General features: G+C 60.0%; 1 protein-coding gene across 1 annotated transcript in view; it reads right to left on the bottom strand.

Annotated features, from left to right (window-relative positions):
• Positions 1 to 14,864, bottom strand: part of PSD2 (pleckstrin and Sec7 domain containing 2) — a 49,693-nt gene extending 34,829 nt beyond the window's left edge. The window contains exons 1-4 of the mRNA XM_056124830.1: positions 14,565 to 14,864; positions 4,997 to 5,384; positions 1,908 to 2,381; positions 1,438 to 1,620 (exon numbers count right to left, since the gene is read on the bottom strand). Of these exons, the coding sequence (XP_055980805.1) occupies positions 1,438 to 1,620; positions 1,908 to 2,381; positions 4,997 to 5,343 (1,004 nt within the window). The 5' untranslated portion in view covers positions 5,344 to 5,384; positions 14,565 to 14,864. The remainder of the gene's footprint in view (positions 1 to 1,437; positions 1,621 to 1,907; positions 2,382 to 4,996; positions 5,385 to 14,564) is intronic.
• Positions 14,865 to 17,666: the final 2,802 nt, after the last annotated feature.

Here is a 17,666-nt window from a genome sequence, read left to right as displayed (position 1 = left end):
CGCACACCAGAAGACTGGCACATACCACAAAGAACAGAAACAAGCAGTGTTGGTGTGCACGTGGGGGAGACTCTCATTCAGGGCTGCTGGGCATGTCAACTAGTCCAATCTTTCATAAAAACAATATGAACTCTTCTCAAAAAAAAAAAAAGGAATTGAAAGTCTGGAGACAGTGTACAGTGGGCAGAGTGCTTGCTTTTCATGCAGTCGACTGGTTTCAATCCCTAGCATACCATTCTACTTCTTGGTATCTATCTAAGGGCCCAAAATCTCTATTCAGAAAAGTCGTTTGCACCCCTATGTTCACTGCAGCACTAGTCACAAGAGCCAAAATTCAGAAACAAACCTGAGGTCCAAGAACAGACGAGTAAACAGAGAAGCCATGGCATATATACATCATGGAATACCACTCAGCTATAAGAAGAGATGAAATCGGGCAATTTTCAGCTATGTGGATGGATCTGGAGAGTATCGTGCTGGTGAGGGACAGACAGAAGGATCTCTCTTCTTAAGTGGGATATCAAGAACAACACAGTGGAATAACAAATGCCCAAAAGCAACCAAAACCCAGAACTGGTCTTCAGTAAGACGCCTACCATGGGGCAGGGAGCTGGAATGGCAGGAGAGGAGGACAGTAATGGGGGAAGGAACACCGGGACCAACAGTGAAGGGAAGTGGGCACTGGTGGAGGGCAGGCGCAGGGAGATTTATGTAAGAACCAACTGTAAACCAGGGTGCCTGCCCCAAGAGAACCAAGAAGGGAGTCAGGCAGAGGGGGAGGGGGATTGCAGGGAGTGAGAGTGGTGGTGGTGGGGGGGGGGGGTGGTATTGGTTTCTAAGGGGAGAGAGAACTCAGTCCTGGGATGGAGAGGAGAAACTCTCCTAGTGAGGGACTAGGTTAGGCTCCTAGATGTAATCAAGTTGGGGGTTACAGCCCAGCAAGAAAAATGGGGGCATCCAAGTGATTTCTGGGGGACAGAAGAGGGTGCGATGCAGAGCACCTCCCCAGCCTAGGCGCAGTCCCATCCCGCTGAGCTTTCTGGGCGCCTCCGGGAACCTCCCACGGTGCCGCAGGCAAAGGCAGGGGTGTCACAGCCTCACAGTCCCCCCACCCCCCAACTCCTGCCACTCACCCATCAAGCCCCTGACCCCAGCCAGGCCTTGGTGCTGCTCCGCTCCCACCAGACACCCCGAGATAGGAGTCCTTTTCCAGTTTGGGGGGCCACACCCCTGCTCTGCCTAGGCACTGTCCTCACCGACCTTGGGGCCCCAAACCAGTCCCGACCTCCTCCCCCAGCCCCAGGGGGGCTCCCTGTCGAGCACGAGCAAGCAGCCTGCACCCAGGCAGCCCAGAAAGGAAACAGATTTAGGCCAAGGCCAGGAATGAGGACAGGGCAGGAGGAGGGGCCCTAACACCAGCCCTCGCCCAACACTTACTTCTTGCCCAGCTGCCGGGCCACGTCGCAGCGCTGGAAGCCCTCGAGGTGGTAGAGACGCCGCGCCAGCCGCCGGGCTGCCTCGCTCACCCCCGGGCACCCGTTAGCCAGAGGGTCCACACTGGTGGGCTCCGGCCCCTCTGAGCTGCTTAACTCGGAGTCTGAGTCCGACAGGCCCGGCTCGCTGCAGACAGAGGGGACAGGTGCTCAGGGCAAGGAGCCGCGCACCGGCAGCACCCCGGCAGCAGGAGGGAACTGAGCCAGCTTCTCCAAAGAACACCTCAAGTGAGAAGGTAGCAGGGCCAGGAGAGGCGGTGCCCCCCCCCCCCCCCCCCCCCCCGCCCAGGATAGGCAGATCTCGGAGAACTGACAGATGGGGGTGTCTGGGCATGGAGAATGGGTTCAATGATATGCCCCTGGGCCTCAGATGCTCCCCGCCCCGTCCCTGCTCCCAGCCTGGGCCTGGCTCACCTGACCGAGTTCAGCAACTTGTCTCCTTCCTCGTCCTCCTCATCCTCCTCCTCCCTGCCAGGGTCCTGGAGTCCATCATCGTCTTCGTCGTCATGGTGGAAGCCGTTGGGCACGGAGGTGAGGGACAGACGGCTCAGGACGTTCTCAGAGCGGCTGCAGGAGATGGAGCGCCGCAGGGGACTGCCCAGCTCGCCGCCAGACCCGCCAACGGCCAGGCCCACATCTCCCTCAGGCCCCAGATCGCCCATGCCCAGGCCGAGGGCAGGCTCAGGGCTGTCCCGCGCCCGCTGCTGGATGAGGGGTGTGAGAGGAGCCTCAAAGCTGACGCAGCTGTCGCTCTCGTCTGTGAGGCTCAGGACGTCCAGCGAGTCCAGGCTGCTGTACTGGGTGCCCCGCAGCAGCTCCGACTCCACGATCTTCTCAAATGTGGCGCTAAAGCCGTCTCGCACGTCAGGCTCCCCGGGGCCACCCGGCCTGTGGGAGGGGAATCCCGTCACCGTTGCCAGCGGGGAGTGCCCTGGAGGTGACACTTAGGGCTAGACCACTCCTATCTGCTCTTCAGACAACACACCCCGGGGCCTGGGTTGGTACTGGAGTATGGCAGTGAGGACTGGGGTGGGCCTGCCCCCCTCCCTGCCCACTTCCAAGAGCATCAACTGTCTGAAGGAATGAACAGAGGCTCCTTCCTCCAGGCACTAAGGGGGGGGGGGGGCAGGGTGGAGGTGAAACTTCCTACCAAGAGGGGAGCCATAGAGGTCATGTCCCCCTCAAACCTGGGAAGTTCCTAACGGAGCTGACCCCATTCTAGATCTCAGATGCCTTCAGGACGCCCTCAGTGAGGCTGACTGAGGGAAGCAGGTCTCACTCACTCACACACACACACACACACACACACACACACCCTCAAGGCCTCACCATTCCCTCCCAGCCCACAGTGTACAGGATGTTCTGGCTCTCCCCTCTCTGTGTTCCCAGCATGGAGCAGCAGGCACAATAAATCCTGCTACTGAAGGGGCAAAAGGTGGGCACAGAGGCAGTCGCGCCCCGGCCCACCACAATCAGAACACTTTAACGACCCAGGGCTGCCCCAGGTGAGAGAGGCCTTCCTGGCAGGGAGGGAATAGCCCCAGCTGAAGCTTCTGCGTCCCTGACAACTCTGCTGGCAGCTGGACCCGCTTCCGCCAAGCCCCTCTCCCCACCTTCTTTCCTCTAGAGCACAGAGGTGCTACCTTAACCTACAGCTCTCTTGCCCCCCACTGGGCCATGAGCACATAAAGTGGGCGGTTGTGTTGGTTGGTTCGTGGAACAGAGCATCCTGCAGAGACAGAGCGAGCCTGGGAGGATTCAGGATGCCTGAGCAATGAACAGGGAAGCAGAAAAGGATAAAAGAGCAAGACCGGAAGTGAGACAAAAACGAGAGGTGGGAGGAAAGGGGAGGATGAGAAATGAAAACGACTAGAAAGAGGCAACAGAGTCGGAGAGTAGCAGAGAGAAAGCCAGAAACGCGGACAAACAAGAAGTGAGCCTAAAAGTAGAGAGAGAAGACAGGACAGCGGGTACCCTGTCCTGCACGTGGGGACCTGGAACCAATTCTCCGCATCCCAGATGGTCTGCCGAACCCGGCCAGGAGGGATGCCTGAGCGCAGAGCCAGGAAGAAGCCCTGAGCACCCCTAAAAACATAATGTTTGGCCTAAAAACATAATGAAGCAAAACAAAATAAACAAATAAAGGCAGTCCCAAGTTTGAGCCCTGGACCTGGTCAATCTAGGCCCATTGTTTACAGGATAGACACCCCTCCCTCCCACTGATCTGGCTGAGACCACGAGTTGCTGAAACTGGAAAGGCCCTACCCTACAAACAAGCATCTACCTCCACGGGCCTCCAGAACCTAAGATCTAGTCTGAGTGCCTCCTGCAGAAGCACATGGAAGGGGGTGGTGGAGAGAGAGAGAGAGAGAGAGTGTGAGAGAGACAAAGAGAGATAGGGAGGGAGGGAGGGAAGGAGGGAGGGAGAGAGGAAGGGAGGAGAGTGGTGGGGAGAGGGGGAGAGAAAGAGAAGAGAGAGAGACAGGGAAAGAGGAGAGAGTGGAGAGAGAGGGAAGGGGAGAGAAGAGTGAGGGGGAAGAGAGAGAAGTGAGGAGGGAGAGAAAGAAAGGAGAGGTGAGAGGGGAGAGAGAAGAGAGAGAGAGAGAGAGAAAGAGAGAGAGAGAGAGTGTGTCTGTGTGTGTGACAGCTACAGTGACTCTCCCTCAAGCCCCACAGGTCCCGGGAGGTCTCCTCCAGGTCTCCTGCAGAGAAGGCAGAGGGAGGAGGCCTTGGGGCAGGGGGCTGGAGCAGAACTTGTCCACACCAACCTCTGGGGTAAGAAAGGAGCAGAGTGTAGGGGTGCTGCTCCCCCCAGTAGATGCCCCGGCCATGACACAGGCCATGGGGGGCTCTCCCCTCCTGTCAGAGCCTCAGATGATTTCCCCAGCAGCACAGACAACCTTCTCAGTGTCCAAACACCCCTGCGGGGTTGGAGAGATACTCACCCTCCCCCCGCCCCGGCTCCCAGCCAGGAAACCCCCTACACATAGTGTGCTCCAGGCAGCTGCACCCCACTCATGCCACAGCACACGGCTCCCGTCCTCCCAAACCCACATTCCCACCCGGACATCTGGCACACCTCATCCTGTACCCCCAAACACACTGACCGGGCACACAGAAGCCCTCCTGTACACTCAGGTGCCCTCACAGACATAAGCGCCACCCGCCTGTCCAGGCCAGGGCATGCAGCCCTACACCCTGAGACTCACGCACTGCTCCCATTCTCAGCCCCCTCTGGGGTCCCTGAAACACTCCCCTCCCACCTCCTTCCTCCTGCTCACCAGGCCCCCTGCCTCCGTGGGTGTGGGCAGAGGTTTCCCCCAGAGGTGCAGTCACTCCATAAACAGCTGTGATGGCACAGTGACTAAGGGAAGGGGGGCTCAGACTCCCCAAAGGAAAGGGACACCAAATTCCCATCTTATGAGAGCCAAAAATAGCCAGAGATGCTATAGGATGAGGCCTGGGCCCCACAACCCGGGCGGCCACCTGGGACACCCACTTACCCCAGCTGAGGGCCCTCCAGGTCTGCGGAGAGGCTCCCAGCGGCAGCATCTGCCCCCTCTGCCAACCCGGCAGCGCTCCAGGGCATGGGCTCTGTGACATCTTCTGGAACCTTGGAGTCCGGCCCCAGGGCTAGGCCGTTGGTGAGATTGAGGCCAAGGCTGAGGACGGGAAGGGCCATGTCCGGGCCCTTTGGAGGCCCATGGCCTGCGCTGCTGTGGACACCACCCAGATCCTTCTTTGCTGCTATTCCATTCTGGATCCCAGTCTCCTCTGTGGGCTCCAGGCTGGGGTTCCGGGAGGCACCGCATTCCTCAGGCAGTGCAGACGGGAGCTGCTTCTCATCCATCACATCCACAGCATTAATGGCCGACCAGGCCCCCTCTGCACCTAGCAGGGGCAGAGGAATCAAGGAGAGGGTCAGACAGCTACGAGGGGCATGCTGGGACTCACCCAGTGTGGCTCCAGGCTGTGAGCTCCTCCCTGCATGGCTCCAGGCCCTGCCTGCCCCCAGGACACTCACAAAAAGACAAAACCCAGGGCTGGAGCAATAGTCCAGCGGGGAAAGGTTTGCCTTGCACAGATGCGGCAACCTAGTTCCATCCCCGGCATCCCATCTGGTCCCTTCAGCAATGCCAGGAGTGATCCCTCAATGCAGAGCCCAGAGTAACCCCTGAGCATCACTGGGAGTGGCCCCCAAACCCAAAACAAAATTTTTTTAAAGACAAGCCCCACAGGCCCTTCCCAGCCTGACTTGCTCCTTTTTCCAGCCCAACTCTGACACTGGGTGAAGAGAAGGAGCTGGGCAGGGGCTGCCTTGAGACCGGGAGGTTGAGGGAGGTCCACAGAAGCTCAGCATCACAGCTGCGGGAAGGCCCCACGGTGGCCTGGCCAAGCGGGGGCCCGCGGCGCTGTCCAGGGTGCTGGGCAGGGGCGGTGCCACCCTGCTAGCCTCATGTACAGCAAGGCCTTGCGAAAGGGCTCCTGAGGAGCCATCAGAAGGCTCGGCCAATCCTGACCTCGCTCAGCTCTGCGGCCAGTCCGAGCCCCACCTCCGGCTGCCGCTCCACACCGGGCCCCCACACGCTGTGCAGCATCTACCAAAGGAAGGGACCCCCGACCAGCCAGCCCCAGCCCCCACGCACAGTTCCCAGAGGGCTAAGCCCAACCTCCTCCCAGCCCCTAGCCAGGGCTCTCTGTGTTCCGGCTCCACACCCTACTCAGCGCTCTCGGCTCTCAGGGCTCTTGGCCTCCCCCAGGCTTGACCATTTGGGCCTCACCCACTCCCCAGGGACACCGAGCCTGTCCTCCTCTCTTCAGTTATGAGCTGCCCACGGAACCCCCACTCTCCTCTGGAGAAGGGATGCTGGGAGTCGAGAGGGCTGGAGGAGGCAAGAGCAACCTCGCCACCACAAGCGGGCAAGGGCCGAGAGACCCTCGCGCATGCGCACAGCACCCCCCCTTCCCCCTCAAACCCCCCCCCCCCCCCCCCCCCCCACTCCGCGCCAGGACTCCAGGGAAGGGAGCGCGGAAGGTAACCCTCACCCAGACACTGATTTGGGAAACCCTGAACTAGGCTGAGGAGGGAGCTGCATCCCACTGGCGAAAACGCGCCCAGGGAGGAAGGGGGTCTGCCTCTCCGGGGCTCCTGGGACCCTCAAGTGGGAGGGGTCTCTCACACCTCAGAACACTCAGATTCACTCCCCGTCTCCAAAGCTGGAGTGGGAAAGGAGTGAGCGGGAAAAACCACTCACCCTCCAGAGTTCTGAACACAGTGAGAGAGGCCAAGGGGGGTAAAAATTCATACCTTTTTTTTTTTTCTTGCCAAAGACTTCCACGAAGGTAAGAATCGAAAAAAGCCAGCTCAAAGCTCTCCAGGCCCGGCTAGGACAACGGGGCCCCCACGGGACTCAGTGCGGAGGGATTCTTCCGGGCCTGTCCTCAATCCCTGCCGAGGTGCGGGTGCTATTTCCGTCCATCACCAGGGAGGGGGAGCAGGTCAGCTCCGTAAGATTCCTGGAGGGTTGCTTAGAGGAGGGCGTGGGAGAGCTGGCTTGGATGCGGGTCTCGGGGTCCCCACCCCATTCCACCAGTTCCTCACTCCCTCGAGAAGCTGTGCCCTGCTGGGAGGGGTTCCCCACCTTGGGAGACGGGGGTCTCCACCTGAGCTCCCAACAAAGCCTGAGATTTGGGGGCAGAAGCAGCTGCGGAGGCTGGAGCAATAGCATAGCAGGTAGGGCATTTGCCTTGCGCGCTCGGCAGACTCAGGTTCTATTCCCAGCATCCCATATGGTCCCCCGAGGACTGCCCGGAGAGATTTCTGAGTGCATAAACCAGGAGTAACTCCTGTGCACTGCTGGGTGTGACCCCAAAAAGCAAAAAAAAAAAAAAAAAAAAGAAACAGCTGCGGCTGATGTCCTGTCTGCACCAGCCCCAAACCAGATTATTGTCTAGGACAAAAATCAAGGACCCCTGGGGAGCCCCATCTCCGGCCACCCCCACCACCACCACCAGAAGCTACCTCAGGCTGGTTCCGGCCCTACCTGCTGAGGGGGAAACGGGGAGGGGGTGCTGGGAGATTCTGCCAACACTGGGCAAAGGGCCGTGTCCTGGGCTTCTATGGGTGAGCAGACAAGGGGTGGCATTGAGCTGCATGCTGGGCGGGGGCCCAGAGTCCTTGCCTGGGCTGAGGGCCAGCAGAGCCCAGAAACAGCTGAGCCAGGAGCCCCCCTCTCCTCGTTGAGACAGAGAGAGGGAGACGCAGGGCAGAGGCATGGAACCCTGAGACCAGGGTTGCAGCAGCCCCTCGGGTCTCAGGCACCTCGGGGTCTGCGGTTGGGGATGTCACCAGGGCTCTCCCCGTGGAGGGCTGGAAGGAGCTGACATCCTGGAGTGCACAGAGGGCAGGGACCGAAGACTGACTCCCCAGAGACCAAGTTTGAAGGCTGCCACCCTTGACCTAAGGGGAGACTGAGGCAGACAAGCCAAGTTTTGCCTGAGGTCTCACAGATGAGTTGCAGACTGTAGAACTCAGAGGAGTCTCTCCACACCAGGAGATCTGCAGTTTCCTAGGCCCTGGGCCAGCCCCTCCCACTGGGTCAAGGGCTCTCATCCTCAAAGCAGTGGGAGGTGGTCCCTCCGGTGCTGCTGGGGGGCAGGGTGGTGGGTACAGCCGGGTCACTGGCAGCCATCCCAGGAGACAGCTGCAAGTGACAGGCTGGCAGTGGCTAAGACCCCTGGCCTCTTCTCCGCACGGGGCTCCTGCTCCGCGCCCTTGACGTGCCCTTGAGCTTCACAGCCTCTTTCTCAACACCAACCAGGCTGGCTCGGGGCTGGCTCAGGGCTGGATGCCAAACAAGGCATTTTCTGGGTCTTAGACACTCCTGAGACAACCCCGCCCCTCCCCCCACACTCCCCCTGGCAGCTGGAGGGAGCCCAGAGCTCACAAATGCCCGACCACCCTTCATCCATGACCCTCCGGGCAGCCCCGGGGCATGGCCAGGTGAGGTCCCAGGGGGCTGGTACCCGGCCACAGCAGCACACACACTTTCTGCCCTGTTTTTTTGTGGTATTTTTTATGCTTTTTTAAAATTGAATCACAGTGAAAGACAGTTACAAAGTTGTTCATGATTGGGTTTCAGTCATATAATGTCCCAACACCCATCCCTTCACAAGTGTACATTTCCCACACCAATGTCCCCAGTTTCTCTCGCTCCCCGCCCCCACACACACACTCACCACCAGGCAGCATCAAGGTTTGCAATACAGATACTAAAAGCTTATCATTGTATCACTTTGCCCACTCCCACTTTCTTTCTGCCCCTGAGCATATGCCCACCTCAGGGACTTTGCACCAGCTGTGGCCTGGGCCTAGAATGCTCCTTCCCAGAGCCTTTAGTAGACACCTCTTCTGTTGCTCAGCCCTTACCACCCTCCCATCCAGCCACTTGCTAAGCATCCCCCAGCACAGGAAATCCTCGTTCCTAAGTGCCCTTTTTTCCTGCACATCTCCCTCTCTAGGAAGGATGCTCGGAGTGCCGGGGTTCTGTCACATTCACTTCTGTCTTCCCAGAGCAGTGTTCAAGTACCCATCGTGAAGGATCTGGAGATGGTCAGCATCCCCCTGGAGGCAAGACAACTGAGGGACAGACCCAGGCTCTGCTGGGGGTATTCTGGGGACCCTCCCACAATGCATTCCCACGGGACCCACATTCACAGGCCTGAGAGGACAGAGGGGAGAGGCATGGGGACAGGGCCCATACACACATCTGCATGTGAGCTCACAGCATAAACACACACACATACATACACAGGTGCAGACAAGCAATCCCCTGGGTGCTGAGGTGGCACTGAGGAACCTATAGCCCTAGGGACAAGGTTGGAGGCAGCAAGATTTACACCACTGTTAGCCTGAGCTGAAACTGCTCTACTTCAGGAGAAACGGGGGGGGGGGGGGGGGGGGGGCTGGAAGGGACAGGAACAGGGAATGGGCAGCCCAGTGCCCAATGCCCAGTGTTGAATGGTCCCACGCTGACCACAGGCATGCCCAGGGTTAAAGGGTCCCATACTATCAGCAGACCCAGGTAGCAGGAGAGAGAGAAGCACAAGCCCCCCTTGGTGGAATGGGGTGCAGGAGGCGGAACTGGGACACCAGTCCACACACTGGGCACTTCCCAGGACACAAATCCTTAGTCAGCACCTTGTGGTGGCCAAGGGCATGTGACATGCAGGGTGGTGCGGAGAGAGCTAGGATGGGAGAAAACCATTTCAGGATATCACTGTAGACCAGAGGGTTTCGAACTTATTGGACCTTCTGCCCCCTTTTCAGGAAAGAGAAATCACTCAGCACCCTGGGACTTGCCCTTAATTAAGTGCACAGACAGAAAGTGCCCCCAGTTGCACCCATCGCTCCAGAGCCCCTGGGAGTGAGTGTGGCATCGAGTTGACTCCAGGACACTCGGGGTTTCCCTCCAATGTGTGTCACTGGGGAGCTTCCACCAACTGCCCCCGTGTCCAGCCACGTTTCCCAGTGGGCAGTGGAGACTTTCCAGTCTAGACCTATTTGAACATCCAATGGAACTGTGAGTCCTACCCGAGACTGACCCTCATATGTGTGCAAAATATTGTGTTTTCTAAGGGGGCCTCGTGGCGGCTGTGGGCATGAGCCCTACCCATAGCACCTCAAGGAACTCCCACCTTGACACCAGACCCTCAGCAGGAGCCTCCAAGGGCCACTAAGCAAAGGAATTCAGAAACCCTTCATTCTCAGACCCCCTGAAACCCACTCCAAATACCCTAGGGGTCCTCCTGCCCTTCCACCAGTCTACAGTGACTTGCTGATCTGGGCACATGGGTCGGAAGGTTCGATTGATGAATGGCCTGTGGTCATTTGCACAGGGGGTAAGAACGAGCTCAGGCTGGCCCGGGTGCTCCGGGACTTCACAGGAACCCCAACCACACAGCAGGGCAGTGGGGTGTACACAGGAAGGATCGTGTGTGGGGTCTCACCATGCTCCCCACAGTCTCGCCAACCAAAGGCAAAACCTTTCTGTTGAGCCAGAGCCCTCAGGACCCCCCTCAAGGCCTCAACTGCCCAGAGTGCCGGGAGGTTCCAGGGAGCATGGAGGGAATGTCCACACAGGAGCTTCAGAACTGTGCTCCAGGTGGCAGAGGGAAGAAGGCCTCCATCCAGGACGGTGCAGGGTGGGGTGCAGAACATCCTGTCTCTAGTTCCCACCCTCCCACCAAAGGCTGTGTGACCTCAGGGAAGCATTTTGCCTCTCTGAGCCTCTAGTGCAGTGCGCCCCTGTGAAGCCACCAGTGCTCCCAGCATCGCCTCCTGGAGCTGACAGGCTGCCCACAGGGCATTCAGGGGCCAGGAACCAAGTGTCCTTGGCAGCCTGCCAGAGGCCCAGTAAGAGGGATAGCAGGGAGAAAATCCCCTCTGGGGGCAGGCAAGAGCACCAGCCCTTCTACCCTGCCCTCACTCCCATCTTCCCTGCTCAGGCACTAGAGCCACATTGCCAGGCAAGGCGCAAGGGCCAGAGCCCTCCATAAGAGGCACATGCCCCCTTCAGATGATGCCAGCTGGGGTTATTTAAGGGCCCAGCACCCTCTGCCCTCTTCTCAATTTGGTCCCTGGGGTCACCTGCATCCTGCAGGGAGCCAGCAGAGGTCCCCAGTGTTCTTTTGCATCTCATCTGCATATGCCCCAAAGCCTATTGGGACTTGCAGGGGCCCCTGGGTCCAGCTCTGCAAAGGTCATTCCTTGACATCTCCTAGCTGGCTTCTCTCTCCATCCCCCCACTTCCCCCAACCCCCACCCCTGCCACTTGGCGCCCTACTTCTTGCTTAGCATTTGCATACATCTGCATGCAGGTTTAGAGAGCCCTCATCGCTGATGAGGTTCACAAAGCCTGCTGTCAAATCCCAGATCCTGCTTATAACCGGGGCTGTCCCCCCAACTGACTTCCCCACAGGGGATCCCTCAGTCCTGTGGACCTTAAAAGCCCAGGCTATTCTGGATAAGGGCCCCCCTAAAACTCCAACAGTCCTCAGGCACCCACCCTTCTTTTGACCCATGAGGCTGGCAGCCTAGCATTGAAGCCCAAGCAAGGCTGAACTGACTGACTTGAGTGCCAGTCCTTCCAACTGGTCCTGCTCTGGCTAGAAGGCTGGGTCTGGGGGTTCTGTCTGAGTGTTTCTCTCTGGCTGCCTCAATATCAAGAGTGGGCCGGAGAGACAGTACAGTGGGTAAGGCACTTGCCTTGCACTAGGATAATCCCAGTTCAATTCTCAGCTTCCCTTGTGGTCCCTGGAACTCCGTCTCTGTGTTCGGGAGGGGGAATCAGGTGTGAGCACAGAACCAGGAGTAAGCCCGAGCACTTACTCAAGGAAGTGCAGGCCAAAAACCGAAATAAACAAAAAAACAATAGCCAAGAGGGATGTACCCAAAGGGCCCTGCACTAGACTATCTATTCACTGCCCATACCTGCAACCCCACCCCAGCAAACCCTTCTCCCGCTCTCCCTCTGACAGTTCCAGGAGTCTCCATGCCCTCTCGCTCTTCTCCTTCCTCTCCTCTCCGTCCCTGTCTCTGTGTTCGGGAGACAGCATACGGTGTGATGAAGGTCCAGGTCTCCTTGGGCTGTGGTGGGCACTTCCATTTGCCCCATGTTTGAAACTGTCCCTCCACTAGGCCAGTGCCACTTCCCTGGGGAGGACAGGGTCGCCCACGGCACCCAGAAGGCCGGAGCTGCACTGCTGAGGTGGGGATCCTGGGGTGGTAAGGTGGGAGCAAGACCAGAACTCAGCTCGGGACGCCTGGATCGGAGGGGCCCGGTCAGGAGCAGAGGCCACATAGATAACCCAGGGACCAGTGAAGGCTGTGGGCAAGGGGATGGAGAGGGGATGGAGGGGGGTAGACACTCCAGAAAGGAGTGCTCGGGCTGAAGGTCCATAGGGGCAGTCAGAGGAGCTGCTCTGAGGGACACCAGCATCACCCCAGGACCAGGCAGACCCAGCCCTGGTGTGGCTGGTCCATGCCAGGCCTCCCCTAGGAACCATACTGCCAGGGCCGGGGCGAACCCTGCACCACCACTGCTGGGAAGGGGGAAGGGGGAATCAGGTCTGGCCGGGCCCAGCATTGACTCCCCAACACCCCTGGCGGTGACAGCCCGCGGGATCCTCTCATGGGAGGAGCCAGGCTAAATAAGGAGCCAGACAGAAGATGCTGCTCCAAACAGATTTTCCTGGAAAAGACCATCTGGCACAGGATGTCTCCAGCCCTGCCTGTCGCCAGAGGCAGCGCCGGAATCCAGCAAGCGGGCGCCCAGCACAGCACGGCACAGCACGCCGCCCTCCTGGAAGCCCCCACCCCTCCACGGAGCCCTTTCCCCGAAACTGCCCCCCTAGCCCCAGATGGAAAGACTCCAGGCCCACCTCCCTCCTGACCGCACCCCCTAGGAATATGGTGGGCCTGGGGGCCACATGGCTGAGCAGCAGGACGTTCTCAGGTGCAAATTATGGCAGCTGTGCCCTGAGCCTTAGGGTCCCCCACAGAAGGGGGCTGGTGGCCTGCATCCCTCTCATGAGAGCCCGAGGCAGTCAGGCCCAGGGGCACACAAGCCTTCCCTCAGTCTGTTGGGTACAGAAGTCCCAGGAGCCGATGGCCTCCTCAGGAGAGCCCAGGAGGCATTGCTGGGGCCCTCGGAGAGGATGGGCCCCAGAGATGTAGGGGGGTACCGCTGGTTCTGGCAGTTGAAAGGCTCTGAGGAACTCACGGCCCCCCACAGGGGGCACCAGATGGGAAGACCCTCCAGCAAGGCCCAGTCACCCACCACCACTTGGCAACCCTCGAGGTCACCCCTAAACATGAGCTCAGCACATGCTCCCCAAGAAGCCCCTGCCTCTTCCTGCTCGGGGTGCAGAATCTAGCGCTCCCCCAAAGGGAGAGGTGGGGATGGAGATGCTTTATACCACTGTTCCTCAAAGCCGCCCCCACCCTCCCCACACCCCCACCCCGTTCCTCCACCCCACGGCCCATTAAGTAGCTCTCATGTCCAGGGTCTGGAAGGCAGAAGTGTAAGACCAACAAAGTCCAAATACCACCTCCAGCACCCCAGCACCCCAGCACGCCGGCTGCCCTTTTGCCCCTTCACCTTCAGCCTTCTCCCCTGGGGCTGATGCCTTTGCCCCTCGGTCTCTCCCACAACCCCTAAATCGGCCCCAAGACAAAGGGGAGGGCTGGGACAGAAACCCCCTGGGTCTGTGCAGAGACAATGCGACCAGTTCTAACTCTGGAAATCCCCCCAGCCCCTCCAGGGATAGCCGGAGTCAAAACTGTTCCCCCTCCTAGGGCCCTGGGCAGGCGGGTGCCCACATCTGGACGCCCTGCCCCTCCCCAGCCAGCAGCGGGGAGGACCCCTCCCTTCCTGCGGCGGCCTCGGCCATTATGTGGCTCCTTCTCCTTCTCCTTCCCCAGCCTCCAGGGCTGCCTGCCACGCCCCCGGCAGAGCCCAGCGAGGCAGGCCCGAGCCCCGCTGTCAAAGTTGGGAAACTGGAAACAGAAATAAATCCTCCAAGCTGCTCCGCAGTGAAGGCGGCGGGTGGCACCGCGGGCACCTACAACCCAGGTGCACGGCCGCCAAGCAGCCACTGCACCCCACCTAGGAGCGTACACGCGTACACACACACACACACACACACACACACACACACACACACACACACTGATGATACAAAAGGAGGGCTGGGGGGGCAAAGCCCGGGACAGGCTGCTCTGGGGTTCCCAGCTGCCCCCCTCCTCGCTGGCCCACACCAGGCCAGCCCGGGCTTCCTCGCTCGGCCCCATCTCCATGACAACGGGATCCCTCGGATGCTCCAGCGCAGCTCCCAACGCAGCTTTGTTAGCAGACCCGGGAGGCCTGGAGGGCGGAGGGCGGCGCCGGGCCACCCAGCACGCCACCCCCTGCACCCCGTCCCAGCCCCCAGCCCGGCTTCCGATGGGCGGAGGGGCGGGTCCCCCAGCACGCGGCGCCCGGGGACCAGGTGGCCCGCGATCCCACTCACCGGTCTTGGTCCACTCTCGGGGTGCAGCCCCTCACGGCGGGGCCATGCGGGGGCCCCCCGCCCACCGGCCCGGCCCCTCGCTGCTGCGGCCGCGACCACGGCCCTTCAGGTGTGGAGCCCAGCCGGGCAGTGGAGGAGCCAGCGCGGGAGCCGGAGGAAGGCGGGAGGGCGGGGAGGAGGCCGCGGGAGGAAGGAGGGAGGAGCGGGACGGGCGGGGAAGGGCGGGGCGACTGCGGGCAGCAGCGGCCAGGGAGCGAGTGGGAGGCCGCCTCCCGCCCCGCCACCGCCCCCATCCAGGGACCCACCGTGCCACCGTGTCGGGCGCAGCCCACACCCGCCAGCGCCTCCTGCACCCGCCGCCCCCGGTCCCAACCCTTTAAGAAAGGGGGGAGGGGCGCAATCCGAGGTTCCACCCCTCAACCCTCTCTTAGCCTCCTCTCCACCCCCCTCCAGTTGCAATCCAGCTGGGCTTCAGCTGTCCCCTGAGCCAGGCCAGACCAAATCACAGGTTGTCGCTCACCATACCTCAAGTGACTCCCAGACTCAATCCCCCGGAGCTACTGGTCCTCCCAGAGGTGAGGGAGGGCGTGGGTCCAAGGCCCTCAGGCCTGTTGACTCTTTGCCCTGCAACCCCAAATCCACCTGGGGAGTGTGCAGAGGGCGTTCTCAGAGAGGGGTCCTGCCCAGCGGAGGCTCAGAGCCCAGGAGGGCCGGAAGGAGGTCCGACCAGGGATGCGAGAGGTGGCAGGCCAGGCCCCCGGAAACCAGCTGGGATCAGTCTGTCCAGGGATCACGGGCCCCTAGTCCCTCCACTCAAGCCCTCTGCCTGGCCTTGATCTGCTCTGCCCAGTGAACTCCTACTCAGTCCTCAACTCCCCCCTCAAACGCCCCTTTCCTCCATGACGCTTTCTCTGACCTGCTCTCCCCCACACGCAATCAGGGACACTCTCCTAGGGAGAAAGTGAGGGGGGAGAATTTCTGGCCCCTGGGGGGCAAAAGTAAGCAGGGGTGCACAGCAAGTGCTTCCAGGTGTGACACAAACCCGTAGTAAGACAACCTCCCACCCATGTTAGAGATGAGAAAAAGGGGTGCCTAGGGTGTAAGTGACCTGCTGAGGCCCTGAGGGGGTTGGCCTGTAGATGTAGCAGGGAGGCAGCAGACGCCCTAACACGCTCCTCACTGGGATACCCAGCGGCCCACCTACGGGCGTCACCACGGAGCCCAGAACAAGTGTCTTCCAGAGAGGACACACTCACAGCCCAGCCGCTATTCCCCTGCTTCTGTAGCAGAGAAGTGGAGGGAGAGATGCAGGAGGTGGTGGGGACATGCTGTCCTTGGACCCCAACCCGAGTTTTTCACCTGTTGCGTTCTCTGCTGAGCCCCCAGCCCTGGGCCACCTCTCTGGCATTCCTTCTTTTCACCCCTATTGGCCAGAGCAGGAGCAGCCTCTTCTGGAGGTCAGAGCAGCTGAGGTGTTCAGATGCACTTGCTGGGTACCCCGATGAACTCAGAGCCCCACACGGCTCCCACAGGAACGAGCCACCCATTCACAAGCTCTTGGTTGAACCTCAGAGGACCCAGTCTGACTCCGTGTTCCCTGAGGGCAGGAGCGGCTTGGATCACAGTTAATCCAGGGCCTGACACACAGCACAACTCAGCAACAGAGGTGGGAGGATGGCTGAGGACAGTGGGCCGGACAGCTGCCTCACCTGAGGCCCGGCACCAAGAACCTAGTTGCTGCCTGGGACCCGCTGAGCATCTGGCTCTGCGAGTGCGAGTGTGTGACTGTGAGTGCAGATGTGTGTGTGTGAGTATAAGTGCGAGTGCATGAGTGAGTGTGTGTGTGAGTATCAGTGCAAGTGCATGAGTGCCAGTGTGAGTGTGTGTAACTGTGAGTGCAGTTGTGTGTGTGTGAGTTTAAGTGCGAGTGCATCAGTGCCAGTGTGTGTGTGTGACTGTGAGTGCAGGTATGTGAGTATAAGTGCGAGTGCGTGAGTGCTAGCATGAGTATGTGTGTGTGAGTATAAGTACAAGTACATGAGTGCCAGTGTGTGAGTGTGTGTGTGTGACTGTGAGTGCAGTTGTGTGTGTGTGAGTAAAAGTGCGAGTGCATCAGTGCCAGTGTGTGTGTGTGTGACTGTGAGTGCAGGGGTGTGTGTGTGTGTGTGTGTGTGTGAGTATAAGTGCGAGAGCGTGAGTGCTAGGGTGAGTGTGTGTGTGAGTGTAAGTGCGAGTGCATGAGTGCCAGTGTGTAAGTGTGTGTGTGACTGAGTGCAGGTGTATGTGTGTGTGAGCGCGCAGGTGTGTGTGTGTGTGAGCGTACAGGTGTGTGTGTGTGAGCGCGAGTGTGTGAGCATGGACAGGAGCCATCAAGGAGCCTCTGCAGCTGGCCCCTAAAGCTGGCCCAGGCCAGGGGCCTATGCAGAGAGCTTGCTGGGGACTCTGACTCTGGAGAGCCACTTGCGTGACGGTCCCTTCCCGCTAATATTGCCTCTTCAAAGGAAATGCAGTGCTGGAGTGGGAACGATAGTGCAACGGGGAGGGTGAGTCAATTCTGGAACAGATAAAGTCCCCTGAGCCCCACGGGGAGTGACCCCTGAGCAGGGCAGCAGGCTGCATGCAAGGTACACACCATCCCATAAAGGGGCCCCTCAGAGGCCCTGCTGGGATGCCAGAGCCCGGGGAAGCCTCACCCCAACTTCTCCACAGCACCTGCCCCAGGCTCAGCTACCACCAGAAACTCCCGCCCTGAACTCCTGGGACTCTCCCTGCTACGGGCACCTCCTCTTCCTCTGCCAGCTCCCCTGCCCTCAGGACCCTGCCCCCTGCCCCACCACACACAGCCCCCCTCCCCGCTGCCTTCCAGATGAACCTGCCCCCCCCACGTCCCTGTGTCCCAGGGCCTCCTGCAGCTGGACTGTCCCCTCGGTCCTTTCTTTGGTCCTTCGTTTCCACAGCACAGGTTGCAACACTGGGAGCCAGCCCCACCCTGCTTACACACACACACACACACACACATATGCACACACACACACACACACAGACCCCGGGCCAAACAGTAACAGTACTGCTGGAGGGGTCCTCGCTGGGGTCCCCTTCCTC

The sequence above is a fragment of the Sorex fumeus genome, unplaced genomic scaffold, assembly GCF_029834395.1.
Source record: "Sorex fumeus unplaced genomic scaffold, SorFum_2.1 ptg000051l, whole genome shotgun sequence".
Lineage (NCBI taxonomy): Eukaryota > Metazoa > Chordata > Mammalia > Eulipotyphla > Soricidae > Sorex > Sorex fumeus.
The sequence above is the reverse complement of the archived record's forward strand: the minus strand, read 5'-3'. Positions and strand labels throughout refer to the sequence as shown.